The sequence below is a fragment of the Phytophthora sojae genome (assembly GCF_000149755.1).
Source record: "Phytophthora sojae unplaced genomic scaffold PHYSOscaffold_3, whole genome shotgun sequence".
Classification (NCBI taxonomy): domain Eukaryota; phylum Oomycota; class Peronosporomycetes; order Peronosporales; family Peronosporaceae; genus Phytophthora; species Phytophthora sojae.
The window spans coordinates 852,068-871,705 of record NW_009258117.1 but is presented as its reverse complement, the minus strand read 5'-3'; the positions used below and the strand labels follow the sequence as shown (position 1 = coordinate 871,705).

Genomic DNA, 19,638 nt, shown 5'->3' with positions numbered 1-19,638 from the left:
CGGACAATGAGCTTTGGAGACATGGCCGTCCCAGTTCAGTTGGTTTAGTTGCACTGCAGTCCCCAGGGCTCGTTGACGCACGCGATCTCCTGGACTTGGCTCTTGCCCGACACTTCGAGGCGGCGGTGCTCGTCCACAACCTCCTCGAGACGGCGACTGCGGTACTGGTAGCAACGGGCACAACAGGGCCCGAAGCAGACCATCTCCTTGTCCCCCGACGTCTCGTTGAGCGGCTTGAGGATGGAATAGTTGGCCAGATCCTCGGCTTCCCCCTCGAGCTCGCGAAGGCTGCGGCAGGTTGACTGGCCACTGAGGCAGATGACGCTGTCCGCGAGGTCCTGCGACGACCCGAGGAAGAGCGCCGCCTTGGTCGATTCTTGGCCAGCAGCGAAGATGGCGGGGCCGGTGATGGCGAGGACGAGGGCGGCGAAGAACGAGGCCTTCTGCATGATGGAGGTGGGTGCGGGCTTGTGCCGTTGGAAGCGGATTTGAAAGTGATCACCTGTGTGGTGCTCGTTCATGCTCATGCTTTGTCATCCGTTAATAACGAGTCGTTATGGCCATCTACTTCTTGTGGAGAAAGAACGGCACTACCTCTAATGACCCCAAAGTACCGTGAGGTTTCCAGATTTCAGATCTATTGCCGTCTTCAAGGTAATCGTTCCGCTCTGTCGAAAGGGTGAATACCCGGGGATGCGTGAGTCGGCCCGTCACGGGTTTATTTCAGCTCCGAGCAACGCAGCGCTCTGGCGCTCTCGCGTACACAGTGCGGATTAACACCATGTACACTTGGTGCCTACTATTTCAATTATGCTATCCATGATTGTAGTAGTGTTCACAGAAGCCAGACCAGCAGCATTTATTACCAAGTATGGTTGTAGCTGTTTCGATCATTATACTAACCAATCAAACAATGGCGTAATGTATGTTTTCATGCAGCATCGCCTAAATTGTAGGCTTTTATGGTTTTGTATTCGAGCTACACCGCTCGTCGGAGTCAACTGTGGTGTAGCGAGTATCGTCAACTGCGCCACTGTCGCCGTAATTGATTCATAAGGTCTTCATAAAACCCTGGTATTGCTTAAAAAAATTGCTTCAACAAACTTCTCTTGTAGAATTTCTCGAGAAACGTTTAATCGCGGAAATACACTCGGTGTACGTAAGTATTTATTTTTTGGTGAAAATCTGACATCCAAATCGAGAGGCCTTATTCCGGTTGCGCAAGAACCAAAGTTCCATCGAGCTGAACGAATCAAATACGCTTTGGGGTAGCTCGAAATGTCAGCATAATCACAGGTTCCAACTCCACGCTCGCTCATCGAGTCCCCAAAAATTATCGTCGACACGCTTTTACGGACGTATGGCAGCAGGTACGAGCTCCAACGGATCGCAGCGTTCTTTGAGACCCACAACGTTAAGTTGGTGTCAGACATGCACGAAGGCTTCCTCAGATCGCCTTAGGCGGTTTTGACGGCAAGATTATTTTACAAAAAAAGTATCTCCTCTACGAATTCAACAATTGGTGTTTTTTTTAGCATTACAGGGCGCTTTAGACTACAGGATCATTTCCCATAAAATGTCTTCTGGTTGCAACGTTCACTAAAGCTTGACCAGCCAGAATGGATCAGCAAGATTGTGAGCGCTCGTTTCGTTGATATCTGAAGTGAGCGTCGAATTTGCTCTGTCAGGAAGACGGAAAATGTTTACTGAAAATATTTTCCGTTCTCCTGTTTTTTTGAAGAAAATGACATGCATTGTTGACGTGGGGGTGTTATTACAATCGTTTCAACGACACATTCACCCAAAATAAGTACTCTGAAGTACGAACTTTCAATAATAGTCTTTTAAATTTTCTTATAGGCGAAATGTCGGTAACTCTGAAGGACTTTCCCTACTCACAAGCTCTCGGCACCAGTAAGAGAAGACGAATACTAATCGAAGACACCATTCTTAAAACGCTTTAGTATTGGTATGCCTGCAAAACTGCAGGTAAGAAAAAGTTGATTAACACTTTATCTGCTGGGAGGTTTGAGGTGTTGATTGGTGCTCCAATACTTCGAGTAAGCACTAATCAGCATCCCCTGCGTCTCACTGTCTAGCTCGGACCTCTGTACCATCGCAGTAAAGTCATTCGCATGCATTCCGTCCTTGAATGACGGGAATGCGTCGTGCAGGTGGGACTTAGTTTGTTTGAAGAGGGCTGCTAAGAGGTCAGGATCCCGAACTTCAGAGATAATCCGAGCCTTGTCATCATTATCCGCCCGCGCAAGACGCAACAATATCGTCTGCGACGCCAGCCATTCCTTGAAGCCTCTCTCCTCGTCTTCACCATCATCAGCGTAATGCGCCCTCAGGAATCGCTGGTTGCTCCTGACGCCCCCATCCGCTCTGGGCAGAACCATGTTCGGCTTGGACAGCGTGACGCCACTACTTGCCGAGGAAGCATCCATGGCCAAGACCAGAGCGGCAGCCGTCGCGAGTAGAACGTCAGTAAGCCTCAGACGCATGGATTTCTTGGGTTCAAGTTGGGGCGAGGCGCAGTATTGGGGGCTTGTACGATAGAAGGCAGGTTGCGTAATGAGCACAGAGAGCGATACCTTTCGTACTAAGTACAGTATAGCATATTATAGAGTGTAGTACGTAGGGTGTACACCACTGGGATGGTCCAGGATTTGCGTGATTTGGCACGTATCAATGATAGTCTCGATAAGTGTTATTGTTACAATAATACTATACTACAGTACAATAATATTGAACATGTCTGACTCTCAGACAGTCTGACCACAGCTGTATTTCACGCGCCGATTTGATGAGTGAGAAAAGACTTTAATTATAAACTAGTATGCTTGAAGACAGACGGTTTGGCATCCCGTGACAAACATGCGTGCTTTTACACGGTGGGAGACTGAGCCAGATTGGATGCATTCGTACATTAGCGGCAAGGAAAATGGGGAGAGCGCGCTAGAAAGAATGGTGCAACGAATCGCCAAACGGTAATATATTATGTTTATACCTAATAATTTCTTCAAAATTGATGTGTAACCGTATTACGGCTCATTATGTTATGGATTTTCTTCTCAATAAGCCCCAAGAAGCTAAAAAAAATCCTATGAAGAACTTGAAGAAACCCGTGCAAAATTTGCACTTTGAGGTGTGGTAAAAGTATGGGTCATATCAAGGTGGTGGCATGTTAAACGTTGATGAGACGGCAATTCTGTTTGACATGCCACCTACCAAGAGCTGGGCCATGAAAGGACGGAAGGATTCGGCACGGATACTGGGCACAGGGGTTCATACCAGCTCGAGTTTAGCTGGTACCGTATCGGGTATCTCGGCCTTCTGACGAAGCTGATATCAGCGATACCGATACTAATATCAATATCAATATCATATCAATATAATGATACATATACTGATAAAGATGGTACCTGCAGTAATTTGGGTGATGTCGCCGTCTCCTATTCTTTTGCAGCACTTCCTTGTACTCGGACCAACTAGCCTTCATCAAGCACATCGTCTCCGCCCGGTCGTTATCAAGCTGGGTTCGCAACTCGTTCTCCACATAGCCACTAAGACTGACACATCGCTCTTGGCACACGGTAGATAGGGGTTTGGCGAGACAGATTCTCAAGCTTATTTTCAACCGAAAAGGGATGATCCTTGTGAGCTCTGAGCATGTGCTTCCTGGGGTTAGCAGTCGTCTGTTGCCGCATTAAGACCAGAAGAGGTCGGGTCCGTGCTTTTTTGTGTGCTGCGCACACGAGACAGATGTGGGTGAACGAGCTGCTTTTCTTCTTTGTGTCAGGAATCGGAGTAGCAAGTACATGGATGAACTCCCAGACAAGAACAAACATGTTCTGGTTTGAGTGACGCACAGATAGTGGAATACCAACTCGACTCCAACTTCGCCTTCTTTATCTCTACGGCCACGATCACTGGGCGACGTATCCTCGTCGGCCATTCTCTAGAGAGCGCGCACGCAACCGAACCGAGATGGTAGTAGTAGACTTGTACTTGCCGTGGGCTTGTTGGGTGGGAGAAGTGGCTATATGCAAGTAACTATGTGCGGTAGCGCACATGGAAATAACCTGGTTGGTGAAATCTACACTAGGTCGCAGGATATCGATATTTATATGCCGAAGTATCAATGGATCTCAATACAGCACCACCACCAATATCAGGTGATACTGATACAAGTATCCGGCCATACAGTATCGATATTTATTACAGGTATCGGCCATGATATGAGCCCCTGACTGGGCAACAGCAAGCACGCAGGTCGTATGACTGCCGTGCTAACAATTCGCGATGATGGTACGTTCATTCTCTAAAACTACTCGTATTACTTGTCATAAGGTTGTACTAATGTTTGGTGTGATTATTTCATTTAATTTAGGAGCGAAATTGCCAATTCTATTCATCATCCGTGGAGTTCCAGGCGGTCGGATTGAAGAAAACGAGTTCAAGGAGTTCCCAGATGAGCATGTTTACGCGGCTCAAGAGAATGCATGGATGGACAAGGATGTATGGAAAATCTACGTAGAAAAACTCCTAAAATTTGAAATATCTATGCTCCCTCTGTCCTTCTTCTCGACAATTTCTATTGTTATGTATCAGAAGAAGGCCTGGGGCTTGTGGCGGAACAGGCGAACGCCACAGTGGCCCCCTTGCCACCGAACAGCACAGCGTTGTGCCAACCGCTTGATGTCGGTGTCATAGGGCCACTCAAAGCGAAGCTAAAAAATAGTGCTAAAGCTACGGGAGGCACGGCAAAAGAAAAACGTATCCGTGCTATCAATGCCACTAGTGCTGCGTGGAACGCCATATCGAAGAAAACGATAATTCGTAGCTTTGAAAAGGCTACCCGGAGGTATCGATCTAATACACGTATCTTTTTTGTGTTTCCATACGGTTTATCTTCGTTTTATGTACTGTGAGCTAGTAAATCATCCAATCACATCTTAGTATTTTTACCCTCCGGATTTTTGTGTCGGGGCCTGTGATTGTCCTACAGTTTGGAGGATGTCTCTCAGTGAGTCCGGATTTATCCGTCGTTGTCTGTACAGGCTTTTTAATATTGTAAGAAGGTGGACGTCACGGCCACGAGCGAGACGGTGAGCTCGGCCGCGACGCCATTTGGCGGTGTTGCAGCTGGTGCCGGAGTGGGCGTGTATCCAGCGGACAGCGTGGTCGGCAGGATCGGCAGCACTGGACCCCGGTCCCCCAGGTAGCACGAGTACTGCGAGCTCGACGTGTGAGCTCACTTCCGATTTGGACGGCTAGCGAGCAGCCGGACAAGTCAGCAACAGCGCGCTCGGGAGCGGGCGCGAGGCGAACGAACGAAAGGTGGACGAAGCGTGGCTAGACGCCCCCACGGACTCGGTGGACGGCTACACGGCAGTGGACGACGGTGGAGTGACGAACGAGGAAGCACGTGGCTTCCAAGTCTATCGACGGCTGCGACGAGTAGGGTAGGCGCGAGTGGGCGTACACCCGAGTGGCTAGAGACGGCGAGAAGATCGGAACTCAGTTCGTGCACGGCAGGTAGACGTGTATTGTAGTTAGACGGTAGCAGATACCGCGACTAGTTCATCTAAATAAAATAGGTGTGGCTGTCAGTCGGACACCCACCGGCGCGGTGTCATACGTTTTGACATCGACGGCCAGACGGACTTCAGACCGCATCAGCACGGTCGCGACCAACCCCGAGCGTGTGGGGCTAAACACGTTGCAATATGTATTAAAATACATGTATACCGTACACATGTACTAGTAGTTGAACTGAGAGTTAGCTCCTTGCGAACGTACAATCCAGTCTTATCTGTTTGGACGATGTCATTCGTGCTTCCCGAGATCTAGGAGTGGGTACATCGTTATAAACTCGGCTTCTAAGCTCTCTTTTTTAAAAGAAGCATCGAATTAAAATTCGACCGCAAGTATCGCAGCGATTGCCGCAACGCTCTTCCAAAACTATCAAGCCAAGATTGTGACATTGGGTAATCGTTCTTCCCCGTACTATTAAAACACTTGTACTATATGGGGAAACAATCATTTTGCTTTCACGGTATCCACAGCGAGATTAGGTACATTAGCGCATTGCCTGTTGCACCCTTTCCAGCTGAGGCTTCATTGTAGCTTTGCAGGGTACAGTAGACTAGTAACGATTGTTCATAGATTTCATTGTTAGTTCCATACTCTGGTTTCTCTGGCCGTGTTCATTTTTAAAAAAAAATATCTTTGTATCTTGCGGGCGCGAAAGGACGCAGACACGTTGACACTCGTATTCACTCGACACGCTTTGTATTTAGTGCACGGAGACAATGTTCCAGGACGTGACGTTGGGTAGTGCGCGCTTCAAGGCCAAGCGGACCAAGCAGGTCGCCGAGGTTTTCTCGCAAACGGTGGAGATCGAGATGTTCGATGAGGAGGCTCAGACGGACGACGCCACCGCCTCAGCCTCCACCCAAACAGGTCAAGAGAAACAAGCACCAGCTAGAGGGAAGGGCAAGGATGCAGCGTCCGACACTCAGGAAGAAGACCAGCGACGGGTATCGGAGTGTCTGCAGAATGTGGGCGGGCTCATGCTGCGAGAAATGGCCAAGAACGGCCACACCAGCTCCTGCTTCAGTGGTACGAGACCAATTTCGTGACCCATTAAAAACTTTGTCGTTACTATTTCCTTAAAACTTGTTGCAGGCTTGGAGCGGTACTTGGAGGAGTCGGAAGAGAAGAACGTCAGCAAGCTGTTTCGACTGCAGTTCGACTATGACACGTACTTCCAGCCGCAGCAAGCGACTGCAACATCAAATGGCGCTGGTGCTCCATCTTCGCTACGACTTTCGTGCACTGGAGTGTCATGGAATGCGACGGGATCCGTCATTGCAGTGGCGTACGGACGCTTCGATCACTCTGGCTGGTGCAACTACCGCTCGGCACTTTGCCTGTGGAATGTCTTCCAGAGCGACCTCAATCCGCAGAAACCCTCGCTCGTGCTCGAAACTTCGGTATGCATTTCTCTAATCTTGTTGGTTTCTGATAGTGCTGATTCTGTTGAGCTGGTGATGACTGCAGAGCGGACTCATGTGCGTTGCCTTCCACCCGCAAAGCCCGTCGATTGTCGCCGCTGGGTCTTTCAACGGAGAGGTTTTCGTCTGGGACACCGAACCAGTCGACTATCGATTTTTCTCGTCAGGAATCGGCGACTACTTCCACCGTGAACCTGTCACCAAGGTCGCCTGGGTCTACGACATTCAAACCAACGACTACAACGTAAGTTAGAGCTCCGCCTTCGTTCCTGTACCTCAGTCCGTCCACTTATTTTCTGTTCTTCATTGCAGGTTGCGAGTGTCAGTGGCGACGGCAAAATTCTCTTTTGGAGAGTTAAAGACAAACTTGCCTTCCCTGTTGAGGGCTACGTCATGCACTTACCAGGCGCTAATGGTGGTAAGAGCAACAATGATGAAACCCGCTCTCCAGTCATCGGCGGCAAAGCTCTCGCTTTCAGCAGCATCGACAAGGCCAGTCGCGCCTTCGTAGTGGGGTCTGAAGGCGGGGTTGTCGCTCGGTGTTTCGCCAAGGCTGCGTCCAACGTCCGCTCGTCGGACTTCAAGGGCGAGAAGAAGTGGACGGCAACCGCAGCTCGCCTGGTCATGAAGCTACCCGCATCCAAAGTCCCAGCAGCTCGACGCCAAGTGGAAGCGTACGCGTCTGCCAAGCGCAGCAAAGAGGTGACCCTCGCCACTGTATACGAAGCGAGGCTGGATCCGGCAACGATCTTCCCCAGCGCGATGGACTTCGTCTTCGAGCCTCACACAGCTCCAGTGTACGACGCGAGCTTCTCGCCATTCCGCAAGAGTCTGTTCCTCACTGCATCTGCTGATGGTACGACCCGTGTGTACTCAACATTGCAGCGCGAATTGCTGCTTTCTGTCGATGTCACACCTTCAGCAGCTTACCTCTACGCTGCGGAGTGGTCGCGTACTCGTCCGATGGTTTTCGCCGCAGCCAGCGAGGATGGCAACGTCTATGTCTTCGACCTGAAAGTCGATCGCGTTAGCCCCGTGCTGATCATCAGCGGCAAAGACCCGGTCGCTGGATCTGGAACAGAAACAACCACAAAGTCTTCGGCATCAGGAACGGCATCCAAGGGTGCTGCGGCAACTGCAGCTTCCAAGACAGCGAGTGCGCCGATGTTTGCTCTTGACTTTAACCCAAGACAGCGCAACTTCCTCGCCGCGGGTGACTCTGCCGGTACCGTGCACATCTGGAAGCTGTCGTGGCAGCTCGCCAATTTCCAGACTGGAGAAAACGAGATGCTAGAGGCGCTCGAGCTCAGCAGCTAGATGGAACAAGAGCAACTTACAGATGATCAACAAATAAGCCATTCGCGCTCGAGTCTCGTACTGTGTACTCAACGTGTAATTCTTTTCGGTGTTTGGACTTGTTTGGCTGCGCGAAAGCTCTAGCGCAGCTGGGGCTCACAATTTTTTTACTTGCGTCCGAGGTCCTTGGCCGTGCGATGCGCGTGCAAGCTCCACTCCATCTTGGTCTGCGTCACTGTACACATTGCAGTAGTAAATATACAGGTCAGCACACTGCTTCAGACCAGCGAGATAAAGCTAAAACGTACCGGGCATGACACGACGCATCTCTTTGAAAGTCTCCTCGGACATGTTAATGTACATGTCTTCGAGGTTGGTCTGCAGGTCGTCCTCCGCCTCCTTCATGACGCGCAGCAGAGCGTCGCCCAGACCACCGACGCGCTGAACCGTGATCTCCACCTCAACGTCCTTGGAGCTCTGCAGCTGCAGGTTGCCGTTCTCGAAGTAGTGCACGTGCAGTTGGATGTTGCCCTTGACCTTGGCCGGGTTGGCCGTCAAGTCCACCTCCCACCTCGACTTCCAGCGTCCTCCCCAGAAGTTGCGCAGGTTGATCCGCTCCGTGCACAGGTTGACCACGATCTTGGAGCCCACAACATACACACCGGCAGTTCCTCTGCAAGAATAAAATAAAGCAAAACCTTTTTTTAGTAAAACATTAAAAAGTAATTAGCACCACCTTGAGAATTGCTCACCCGTGCATGTACTCGAACTGCAAGTACGACTTCAACGTCTTCTGCACGTCTTGGCTACAAAATAATAAGAAAGAAAGAAAAATCATGAGTCAAAGGCCCTTCATAAACCAATATCACCGACCAAAACAGCTCCTCACCGCTCCTTCTCAAAGTCCGAGATCCTCTCCTCGGGGATCTCGGCCACGTCGTCGGCCACAACCTGCTGCTTGATGTGGTCGAAGCCCAGGATGCGGTTGCCGATGGGGTCGATGTAGTGAGCGGCGTCCACCTCCCCCTCCTCGCAGATCAAGATCTACAGTATCAAATAAGACAGTCGTCAGAACCTCTATCTCTTGATGCCTTGAACAAATAAGAGGGGAACGCGCCTTGTAGTCGGCGTCCGGCACGTCCACGGGCAGACAGTTCTTGACGTTGTACGCGTGCAGCGCGCCCCTTAGCGCCGCGTCGGGCAGCACGTGGGCGGGCACGAGCTTAGCCACGTCGCGCAGGACCTCGTGGACCTGGCCGGGCGGGCTGGCCAGCAGGAAGCGCTGCGCGATCTGGAGCTTCTCCTCGTCCGAGGCCTCTTCGTACGCCCACTCCTCCGCCATGTTGATGATCTGAATATAACGATACGCGGGATTGCGCCGTCGAGACCTGCGATCTCTTATCTGAGCAAGGTATCACGCATCCGCATACCTCCAAGGTTAGATATATTTAACGCAGCCTTATTGGTTAAAATGAGACCCATATTTCTAAGCTGATACCTTTGGGACGCCATAGTTGAAATGGAGACGCCGAGTGTGCGCGTGCTGGTCGTGGGGGACTCCGGAGTGGGGAAGACGGCGCTCTTGCGCTCGATCTGCCGCGCGCACTCGCCCGGCGATATCAGTTATGACAGATCCGCGTCGCTCTGGACCACCGGGTGCGACGTGCACGTGCTGCTGAAGCCTCTGGGACCTTCGGGCCGCGAGGTGTTCGTGGAATTCCTGGACGTGGGGGGCCACATCAAGTACGAGCTCAGTCGCGGGGCCTTCTACCACGACGTGCACGGCGTCATATTCGTGCACGATCTGAGCAACGCCAAGAGCGGAGAACATCTGCGCAATTGGAGCAGGGAGCTGGCTGGCATGCAGAAGCTCAAGGGCTGCGTAGTGCCCTCTACTGGCAAGGAGCACGACTTCTCGACGCTGCACAACCTGCCGAAGCTCGTGGTCGGCAACAAGAGAGACCTGCTGCCTAGAAACTTTAGACCCAAGACGACGGGGCCAACGGGCTACCCCGAATTCCGAACGGTGGCGAGCATTGAATCGGTGCGTAAAGTCGCAGATATGAGCGAGATATGACAGAGATATGACTGAAGTTATTTTTTTACGGTTTGTATGACAGAGTGCGGAGCCGTTGTCGATGGAGCCGAGTGCAGCTTTCGATACGTTCTTGCAGCAGACTGTGGCTTTCGCTAATCGGGGGGATGGAGGGGGCAGCTATAATAGCTATGTAAGCAGTGGGAACATGGGGTTTCGACAAACTGCGAGTAGAGCAACGGATGCAGATGATGGACGAGCTGGCTCGGGTCTGAGTGCGGGGCTCAGTAGTTTTGCTGCGTCGCTGCCGCCCTTGTCGACAGGATCGGGCAGTGCGCGCTCTCGCTGGTGGTAGAAGATTCGGAGGATTGAAGTTAACGCGGCGTTTGTTCAAAAACTAGAGTGATATTAGATACGGCGTTGCTACTATGATACGACTTTGGCCCGACTCGGCCTTCAGCGCGTGGTGTGTGGCGTCTCGACGGAGGCCTGTCTCCCAGCTCGTCGTCTATCACTAAGCTCAAAATTCGACGGATCCGCGGCTGTTGATGGAGACGTTCTCTGCCCGCGAAGGCTTGGCCGCAGTCTCGTTCCTGCTGCTCTGTCGCTTGAAGTTGCGTCCTCCCGGTCTGAAGCTCTCTGCGTCTTCGAACTGTCCGTGAGAGTAGTCGCTGCCAATGGATCTGCTCGAGCCGTGGGTGATGATCGCCCCAAGCTCCGTGGACTTGGCGCTGTTGAACGCGTCGGGGTCAAAGGTCTCGTAGCTCTGTTCGCTCTGCAATGAAGCGGACGGGGACGAGAACGGGGACGGCGACATCGCCGACGAGTTGGGCGACAGCACACTTCCCTTCAGCAATCCAGAGCGTCGCTCCGGTCCCGAAGCGTACGACTCCTGGGCGGCCAATGCTCTCGGCATCTGTACACTCCACATAACCCCTCCCGCTCTAGCAGAAGAGGAGTCTGGCACCTCATCAGGGGCGACACTGATGCGTGAGTGCACCATGTCGTTGCTGTCCGCCGATCGCAATGCATCGATGCGGGACTGCAGCGTTCCCCCCGACACCCCGGAGGATCCAGCACTCGCTCGCGCCTCGGACGGCGTTGACGGCGCCTGCGTGTACCTGGGCACCACCACGGGGGCGGGGATCTGGTCGTGTCCACTGTTGGACGAAGCTGCCTGGTTCTGCAGCCTGACGCCGTTCTTCCTGTTGTTGCCCTTGGAGCTCTTGGACGCCGAAGGCGACGTGACCGACATGAAGGGCACGCCGTCGACACCCCCTCCCTCCGCGTACGGGTCGTCGTAACGCATGCTGTCCGGGTACTGCGAGCTCGTGTGCGGCTCGTAGCTGAAGCTGCCGGAGCTGAGCCGGGGCGCGTTGGCCTCGAAGCCGTGGCTCAACGGACTGCTCCGCTGGGCGTTGTACCATTTCGGTGGGGGCTGGTAGTTGCGGTGCGCCGGCGATTCCACCGCCGATTGCTGCTGACCGGGCAGCGGCGGGTACGCCTTGGGGAACTGGTCGCTGTGCAGCTGGGACCCGTTGTCTCGGTAGCCGTTGGCGGCCATCTGCGGGCCGAGGTTCTTGCGGTTCGGCGCGGGCGCGAGCGGCACCGCCGTCACCTGCTTGGAGTACGCGTAGCCCGGGGGCTGGTAGGCGTTCTGCGCCTGCTGCAGACGCTGCTGCTGCTGCTGCTGCTGCTGCTGCTGCTCGGCGCGCTCGCGCTCCTGTGTGAGCCGCTGGCGAGCCTGCACGGCCGCGATGGCCTCTTCGTGGCCCTTGCGCTTGGCGCGCTGCATGCAGACGCAGCAGCACACCAGCAGCAGCAGGATCAGCAGCGCCACGCAGCCGATGGCCACCCACCAGATCCAGTCGTCCCAGCCGAGCGCGCCCTTGAACACCGACTGCCCGCTCGCCATCTTGTGGAATTACGGTAGGCTCGACGGTGCCAGAGGGAGAGTGGAGTGGGGAAGGAAGAGCCTTGAAGGGCCCAGGCCTTTTCTTGTCTGCGGCGCGACATGACACGCCGTATTTCAGGGCGTAAAACGGGATGGACACGCGTTAAATCCACCGAGGGAGCGACTTTTTCTGCTGGGTTTGGGCTCCAGAATTTGGCGTTTGTATGTGGACGGATGGTTTTCAGGCACCACCTGGGTGTAGCTATTTGGCGATATACGGGGTTTAAGAGACCGCTAATGGGCATAATTTCCGGCACTCGAAACGAGCCGGTTGAAAGCTCCTCGCCACGAGCATCGTGCCCAAGGAGACATGCCTGTTTCACATATTAACAGCAGTGAGGCAAAACAGCAGAGTGAGGCAAAACAGCTTGCGTGTTCAGCTGGCAAAAGTGTCCTTCACCAGCCACCAAGACAAACTATCAAGACTGAATCAAGCGCGCGGTGGATATTACAGGTACGAAAAAATACAACGTCAAAGTACAGTACAGTCGGAAAGCGTGCTGAATTCCGATGCCGTGTGGCGCAGTCCGACGGCTCACGACAGCTCCCAAGTCAACTGCGGCCAAGTTCTGGTCGCGGCTGTACCTATGTCGGCTTCAACGAGCCAACCATAGTGGGTTCGAGTCAAAGGCGGGTGACCAGACGTTGGTGTGCCGCACACCAATCTCCTCAAGCGTTGCGATCTTCCACCAAAAAGATACGCTCGGGAGATACGCGGTTGATCATCAACTTGATGGTCATCAGCGAACCACAAATGGCTGGGGCCGAGGAGGACGACCGCGACGCAGTGCTGGCCTTCCTGTTGGGGTCGACGTCGGACCTGGGCGCTGCTGCCACAGTTAGACCCTGCTCTGCTGCTGCTGTGAACGGCCCTGCTGCCGTAGAGGACGATCCGCCGGTGCTGGAGCCCGTGTCCGATAGCGAAGAGGGTCCTGAGACCGACACCACGACGTCGGGTGTGGCCAGTGGCTCGGAGGCGGCCGCGTCTTGCGATTCCGAGGGAGACCAGCAGGTGACGGCTAGCGAGGGGGGCTCCAGCGACGTAGAGGTGTGCGAGACAGAGGAAGAAAAGGAACCTGTGGACGCTGCAGGCGAGCCTGAAGGCACGAACGACTCGGAGGCTGAGCACGAAGACGACTGTACGGCTGTGACTGATGTGGAGTCGGACGTGGAGGAGCAACAGGAAGAGCTCAAGGAGGTTGAAAAGCAGAAGAAATTGGGAGAGCAGCGCGGCGCAGCTGAGGTAAAGGCGGTTGGAATAACCAAGGCAAGGCGAGGCTCAGCAGGGAGTCGAGTCGCTGCAGCTGTGCCAAAAGTGGTGGCCAGCAATGATCTGTCCTCGAAGAAGGAATCAAGTTTGAAGCAGGATGGACGGAACGCGAGCGTGCCGACGCTGGAAGAGTTGCTGTTTGTGGGCTGCGTTACTACGGTGCTGGTGGCGTACCTCATTGCGTGCGTGTACAGCTTCTTCCACCCATTGGTGGTGCCTTTACCGGACTACGAAGGGCTGTACTCGGCATACGACATCTCGAATGTGTCGGTGCAGATACTGAACCCTTTGGACGACGCTCAGATCACCCCACAAGGCCTTTGGTTTGAGTGGAAGCTCGCCAACTTCCCAGCAGATGCATTGCAGCAATATGGAGCGGAGGTGTTTCGGTATCGAGTATCTCTGGACGATGAGGTGGTCAAGTCCGAGGTTGGGTTTCTAGCGCTGGAAGGCGGGGAAGATGAGGAACAAAGTGGCATCAAAAGTGTGAGTTCATTCAACCGAACGGTGCGGTTCCCCATTCCTCTGAGGAGATTCACTCTGGACGACGTTACTGCGACGGAGCGTAAGCGATTCAAGCTGCACCTCGAGGTGACTGTCCCGATTCCCGGCTTGATCGGAGAGTTGAAAACTTACGAGCAAGATGTCTACGTTTGGAGACCAGCGACTCCTTCTCCTGAGGCTGGGGTACAGCTGACACTCACGTATCCCGTGGAAGGTGCGAAGTTCGAGCAGGGTCAATCAATCGTGCTGGAGTACACTGCTGTGAATGTAGACATCATGGAGGTGGCGATGGACGATAACATCTTCGTGAAGAAGACGCACTTGAACGACGGCAACTTGTTGCTGCGAGGACTGGGGGTGGGACCTCACAAGTTCGAAGTCAGAGCTTTGGACAAGCAAGACGAGATGATAGCCTCAAGCGTAGTGAATGTGGAAATCGTCGAGCGCTCGATGGTGTAGCAGCATGAGCACTCACCTCGGCGATCGCGACGTTTCATGTGCACAAATGGCTGCCCAGTCACAGGCTACACCAACAGCATAGTGTGGGCCATTCTCATAGTGTGCCCGTCGACTGTAATCGACAGAGGCTGCTGCTGCAGGCGTAGGTGCTCTGTAGCGTGTTAGATCCTCGACGGCAACCTGCGACAAAAGGTGTCCGCTTCTGCTTCAAGCGAGCACTTGCGAACAAAATTCTGTGGTGGTGGCGACGGCAACGCGTACATTTCGGTGTGCTTTGCCGCTCGAAGTGCGCGAGTGACGGCGACGAGGGGGGCAGTGATCCCATGTGACGAACGCGCGGAGTCGGGGCAAGTCGGTCTGCTTCGTGCCCTTGGGGGTCGCTGCATCTATGCCGACGTCCAGCTCACAAAGACGGCAAGACGGGGGTCTAGTTGAATTGGTCTTGAATATTAGGGAACTGCACTCGTGCTTTTGTAGATGATATCTACGCGACCGTTGTCTTCGAGGTTGCTCGAATCTGTGAAATCTGCTGTTCGTTTGCAGTTCATGCTGCTTGGGTGGAAGTTGTTGACGAAACAAAAGGGGAGAAACACGATCCGCGCTAGCCAGCGGTGGTTGTCATCGGGAGGCGAATGTTTGCTTCGAGCTGCTCGGCTTCTGTAGTCGCCGACGAACCTGTTGGGGCCAAGCTTGGGGCCATCTGAAAGAGCATGGTGCTCTTTCAGACGGAGCATGCAACACGAGCGAACAGTGCGGGCAGTTGCACTGGTGCTTGGGTCGCTCGCAGTCTGCAAGTTGCAGTGGGTGTCCACCTCGAAAATCGATGCAGGGCGAGTCAGCCGGCGCGGGGCTTGCGTGCCGCGATCACGAGCATGGGCACAAACCCGCCGTTTGGTTCACTGCGGAGAGGACTTACAGAGCCATGAATGTGGGCACATATTGGAGTCTCCAATTTCGAGATGCATGTACCGTAGATCTTACTTGTGCTTCCAAGGTCTCATCGACCATCTATAGATATCGCAGTACCGGTAGTCTGTAAACTCGAGGCTACGAATCAACCTGAGCTTATAGTCGTAGGTTGGTCCACCTTCAAAGACAAGTAGCAGCCCCGAACAGCGAAACAGACAAATTAGCCACGCTACGTTGTCATGATTCAGGTTGCCTGAGTGCGGCTTTAGCTCTCAGCTGCACGTTAGCAATCTGGGGCCATGATGATGGAAATCTTCCAGCCATGCAATCGTCGGAGGCGATTATTTGCCGAGTTCTCTGGGGCACCACCACTTTCACGTACACCACGACCTGAATCATGACACTGTAGCGTGAGAATGGTAACATCCTGAATTTGAATTTGAATTTTTGCGGTTATGTCGGCTGCCTACGCTAAGCAGCGCTGCATACGGGACCACCTCAACGAGGAACATCCTGTCCTGGACTGCTCGATTCAAGCAGCCATCAAAGTGCCGAAGTTGATTCGTAGCCTTGGGTTGACACTACCAACTTGACAACCAAACCACCTGTAGGAACTGTAGTCGCCCACCGGCTGACTCGCCCTGCATCGATTTCCGAGGTGGACACCCACTGCAACTTGCAGACTGCGAGCGACCCAAGCACCAGTGCAACTGCCCGCACTGTTCGCTCGTGTTGCATGCTCCGTCTGAAAGAGCACCATGCTCTTTCAGATGGCCCCAAGCTTGGCCCCAACAGGTTCGTCGGCGACTACAGAAGCCGAGCAGCTCGAAGCAAACATTCGCCTCCCGATGACAACCACCGCTGGCTAGCGCGGATCGTGTTTCTCCCCTTTTGTTTCGTCAACAACTTCCACCCAAGCAGCATGAACTGCAAACGAACAGCAGATTTCACAGATTCGAGCAACCTCGAAGACAACGGTCGCGTAGATATCATCTACAAAAGCACGAGTGCAGTTCCCTAATATTCAAGACCAATTCAACTAGACCCCCGTCTTGCCGTCTTTGTGAGCTGGACGTCGGCATAGATGCAGCGACCCCCAAGGGCACGAAGCAGACCGACTTGCCCCGACTCCGCGCGTTCGTCACATGGGATCACTGCCCCCCTCGTCGCCGTCACTCGCGCACTTCGAGCGGCAAAGCACACCGAAATGTACGCGTTGCCGTCGCCACCACCACAGAATTTTGTTCGCAAGTGCTCGCTTGAAGCAGAAGCGGACACCTTTTGTCGCAGGTTGCCGTCGAGGATCTAACACGCTACAGAGCACCTACGCCTGCAGCAGCAGCCTCTGTCGATTACAGTCGACGGGCACACTATGAGAATGGCCCACACTATGCTGTTGGTGTAGCCTGTGACTGGGCAGCCATTTGTGCACATGAAACGTCGCGATCGCCGAGGTGAGTCGTTGAAGGCCTACCGTGCATACTGAGCGCAAGTGTTTCGCAAAGTCTGAGATTTCAACAGATATTCGGGCAAGCTACCATTGGCCGATACTCTGCTGCGGCGCGCGCACCGATTGGCCCGCCCAAGCTGAAGTTGACGTTCGTCGCTTCCATGTCGTTGCACCGGCGCTAAAGACCTGCGGAGCAAGCGCCGCGCAAAAGAAGACACCGCGATCCAGCAGCGCCTTCTCTTAATGCGGCGAGCGGGCGTCGACGTATGCAAATTCACAAAGATGGCTCGCTCGCTCGCTGGCGGCTGGCGGCGCAAGCCAAGTCTCACTTCCCAATTTGCCAAGACCTGTCAAGGACAACAACAACCAAGCAAAGGACAGCCACAGAGCAGTCAGCAGCAGCAACCAAGCCAGTCATGCTGTACAAGCCGCACACCCCCATGGAGCTCGGCGACGCCGCGCTGGGCCAGCTCACGAGCGCGCTCGTGTTCCTCTTCGACCACATGATCCCCGCCGTGCACAGCGTCGTCACGTGGGAGGCGGACCTGAGCCCACTCGTCCCGGTACGTGGAATGTCGGCTTGGTACACGAGGCTTCCTTCGACCGCTGATGTCACCTTTGTCGTGTTTTGCATGGACTAAAGGAATGGGCTGAGGATGCGAGACCAAGCAACAGCAAGGTGCTCGCTACGAAGTCGCCTGCTCTGACCGCATAGCTTTTGCGACGGATCTACGCGGGTTATCCCCCCGTAAAACAACCCGCTGGATGTACTGTAAACTGCAAGACGCTACGACGTGAAGAAGAAGAAGAAGAAAAAGGAGAAATACCCCGTCCCCACCGATGCATTTGAGTCAAGCAGCGCGAGTGCCGTCCACGTCGAGGATTGAGCTGCGCGCTCGGGTGTTCGCTCATGCTGGACACCTCTACACTTCGCCCCTTTAATTTATATATCACTTGTCCCCAACCAGCAACTCCACTCGTCAAACCCGAGATATTCCTGCTCCTGATCGCTATCCATGCGCTCTACGCGTGCCAGCCATTTGCTTGGGGGACCGTCGCAGCTTGCATTCTTAGTTCTTAGCTTCAACCAGCTGTAGCGTCCCCAATAACCGGTATCATCGGTACTGGCTGTACCACTTCGCCGGTACAGCCGTTTCCGCTGGCTGGGACGCATCCGCCTTGAAGCCATCCGCCAAACCGACGTCAGCCGCACACCTGAAGTCACTATTGCCACCATGACCGACGCCGCCGCTGCCCCCGCGGGCGTGAAGCTCAACGCGTCCACCATCGCCGAGCCCTTCAGCCTGGCCGTGCGCGAGTACATCGACACGGAGATGGGCGGCCAGGGCCCCAAGCTCGTGGGTTTGCTGGCCCACGGCGACCCGGCCGCCAAGAAGTACGCCGAGTGGACGGGCAAGGCCTGCGCGCGCGACGGCATCCGCTACGAGCTGCGCGAGGTGCCCAAGGACGAGCTGCTGGAGGCGCTGGAGAAGGCCAACCACGACCCGGACGTGCACGGCATCCTGGTGTACTACCCGTGCTTCGGCCCGTTCCCGAGCTTCTTCGGCGGCACCATGGACGACTTCCTGCGCGACAGCATCAGCATCAAGAAGGACGTGGAGGGTCTGTGCCAGTTCTACCGCGGAAACCTCTACCGCAATATCCGCTACGTGGACGACGAGCAGACGCAGAAGTGCGTGCTGCCCTGCACGCCGCTGGCCATCGTCAAGATCCTCGAGCACATCGGCATCTACGACAAGTCCAAGCCCGATGGCGACCACCTCGCGGGCGTCAACATCACGGTCATCAACCGCAGTGACATTGTGGGCCGCCCGCTGGCCGCCATGCTCGCTAACGACGGTGCCGACGTGTACAGCGCCGACATCGACTCGCTCTACCTGTTCCGCCGCGGCAAGCTCATCCCGAGCGAGGAGACCCAGGAGTCGGCGTGCAAGAAGTCCCGCGTCATCATCACCGGCGTCCCCGTGAAGAGCTACAAGCTGCCGCTCGAGTGGGTGAGTGAGAACACGGTGGTGATCAACGTCGCGTCCTTCAAGAACGTGGATGAGGCCGAGCTGCTCAAGATCAAGGGCGTGCAGTACGTGCCGCTCGTGGGCAAGGTCACGGTGGCCATGCTCGAGCGCAACCTGCTGCGTCTGTACGAGAACTTCCACTGGAAGCCCAAGAAGGTCTGGCAGTAAGCGCGCCAGGCCTCGGTGAACAGGCAAGCTAGAGCGCCGTGTCCACCGCTGCGAAGCGCTTTGCGTTAAAAATGCATTTGAATTCCATCGTTACAAGCCTACCAGAAGCTGCTTAATCTTAGCTGTCGTGATGAGATCCGACTGACGTACTTCGAGGCAAATACTGCGTGTTTGGACAGCACAACATGCAGTATTTGGCTCGGTATCGTGCACGCATGCACGCTCTACTGTACACTCACAGCGCTATGAACTCCATCGATTGCAAAGGTTACTTCACGTACACGCACTGCTATTCGTTGAAGGCCTACCGTGCATACTGAGCGCAAGTGTTTCGCAAAGTCTGAGATTTCAACAGATATTCGGGCAAGCTACCATTGGCCGATACTCTGCTGCGGCGCGCGCACCGATTGGCCCGCCCAAGCTGAAGTTGACGTTCGTCGCTTCCATGTCGTTGCACCAGTGCACCACGGCGCTAAAGACCTGCGGAGCAAGCGCCGCGCAAAAGAAGACACCGCGATCCAGCAGCGCCTTCTCT

General features: G+C 54.3%; 10 protein-coding genes across 10 annotated transcripts; 6 read left to right on the top strand and 4 right to left on the bottom strand.

Moving 5' to 3' along the window:
- Positions 1 to 44: 44 nt before the first annotated feature.
- PHYSODRAFT_327665 (hypothetical protein) lies at positions 45 to 527 on the bottom strand (the record flags this gene model as incomplete). Its single annotated transcript, XM_009523821.1, has 1 exon — positions 45 to 527. One exon carries the CDS (start codon positions 525 to 527, stop codon positions 45 to 47), a length of 483 nt encoding a protein of 160 aa, XP_009522116.1.
- A 1,485-nt stretch (positions 528 to 2,012) lies between these two features.
- PHYSODRAFT_285274 (hypothetical protein) lies at positions 2,013 to 2,507 on the bottom strand (the record flags this gene model as incomplete). Its single annotated transcript, XM_009523820.1, has 1 exon — positions 2,013 to 2,507. One exon carries the CDS (start codon positions 2,505 to 2,507, stop codon positions 2,013 to 2,015), a length of 495 nt encoding a protein of 164 aa, XP_009522115.1.
- A 656-nt stretch (positions 2,508 to 3,163) lies between these two features.
- PHYSODRAFT_374774 (hypothetical protein) lies at positions 3,164 to 4,494 on the top strand (the record flags this gene model as incomplete). Its single annotated transcript, XM_009523819.1, has 3 exons — positions 3,164 to 3,289; positions 4,272 to 4,314; positions 4,397 to 4,494. Coding segments are annotated over 3 exons (267 nt in total), but the record flags the coding sequence as incomplete, so codon positions are not given.
- Positions 4,495 to 6,320: 1,826 nt separating this feature from the next.
- Positions 6,321 to 8,342, top strand: PHYSODRAFT_488746 (WD-40 domain-containing protein; the record flags this gene model as incomplete). The annotated part of the gene is made up of 5 exons (XM_009523818.1): positions 6,321 to 6,630; positions 6,697 to 7,004; positions 7,072 to 7,269; positions 7,338 to 8,087; positions 8,175 to 8,342. The coding sequence occupies 5 exons, from the start codon at positions 6,321 to 6,323 to the stop codon at positions 8,340 to 8,342; spliced, it is 1,734 nt and encodes a 577-aa protein (XP_009522113.1).
- An 18-nt stretch (positions 8,343 to 8,360) lies between these two features.
- On the bottom strand, positions 8,361 to 9,663 carry PHYSODRAFT_543033 (hypothetical protein; the record flags this gene model as incomplete). Its single annotated transcript, XM_009523817.1, has 4 exons — positions 8,361 to 8,556; positions 8,630 to 8,994; positions 9,211 to 9,365; positions 9,529 to 9,663. The coding sequence occupies 4 exons, from the start codon at positions 9,661 to 9,663 to the stop codon at positions 8,489 to 8,491; spliced, it is 723 nt and encodes a 240-aa protein (XP_009522112.1). The 3' UTR covers positions 8,361 to 8,488.
- A 177-nt stretch (positions 9,664 to 9,840) lies between these two features.
- On the top strand, positions 9,841 to 10,398 carry PHYSODRAFT_496643 (ras-like protein; the record flags this gene model as incomplete). The annotated part of the gene is made up of 1 exon (XM_009523816.1): positions 9,841 to 10,398. One exon carries the CDS (start codon positions 9,841 to 9,843, stop codon positions 10,396 to 10,398), a length of 558 nt encoding a protein of 185 aa, XP_009522111.1.
- Positions 10,399 to 10,744: 346 nt separating this feature from the next.
- PHYSODRAFT_558145 (hypothetical protein) lies at positions 10,745 to 12,271 on the bottom strand (the record flags this gene model as incomplete). The annotated part of the gene is made up of 1 exon (XM_009523815.1): positions 10,745 to 12,271. The coding sequence occupies one exon, from the start codon at positions 12,269 to 12,271 to the stop codon at positions 10,877 to 10,879; it is 1,395 nt and encodes a 464-aa protein (XP_009522110.1). The 3' UTR covers positions 10,745 to 10,876.
- Positions 12,272 to 12,620: 349 nt separating this feature from the next.
- On the top strand, positions 12,621 to 14,543 carry PHYSODRAFT_297972 (hypothetical protein; the record flags this gene model as incomplete). The annotated part of the gene is made up of 1 exon (XM_009523814.1): positions 12,621 to 14,543. One exon carries the CDS (start codon positions 12,621 to 12,623, stop codon positions 14,541 to 14,543), a length of 1,923 nt encoding a protein of 640 aa, XP_009522109.1.
- A 2,703-nt stretch (positions 14,544 to 17,246) lies between these two features.
- On the top strand, positions 17,247 to 17,864 carry PHYSODRAFT_354194 (hypothetical protein). The gene is made up of 2 exons (XM_009523813.1): positions 17,247 to 17,465; positions 17,546 to 17,864. The coding sequence occupies exons 1-2, from the start codon at positions 17,319 to 17,321 to the stop codon at positions 17,615 to 17,617; spliced, it is 219 nt and encodes a 72-aa protein (XP_009522108.1). The 5' UTR covers positions 17,247 to 17,318; the 3' UTR covers positions 17,618 to 17,864.
- A 273-nt stretch (positions 17,865 to 18,137) lies between these two features.
- PHYSODRAFT_327657 (hypothetical protein) lies at positions 18,138 to 19,103 on the top strand (the record flags this gene model as incomplete). The annotated part of the gene is made up of 1 exon (XM_009523812.1): positions 18,138 to 19,103. One exon carries the CDS (start codon positions 18,138 to 18,140, stop codon positions 19,101 to 19,103), a length of 966 nt encoding a protein of 321 aa, XP_009522107.1.
- Positions 19,104 to 19,638: the final 535 nt, after the last annotated feature.

Bases quoted from the DNA above. Each gene is read 5' to 3' on its own strand.
- PHYSODRAFT_354194 (XM_009523813.1), top strand. From the start codon at position 17,319: ATGCTGTACAAGCCGCACACCCCCATGGAGCTCGGCGACGCCGCGCTG. The intron at 17,466-17,545 runs GTACGTGGAATG...CATGGACTAAAG, and splicing joins ACCTGAGCCCACTCGTCCCG to GAATGGGCTGAGGATGCGAG.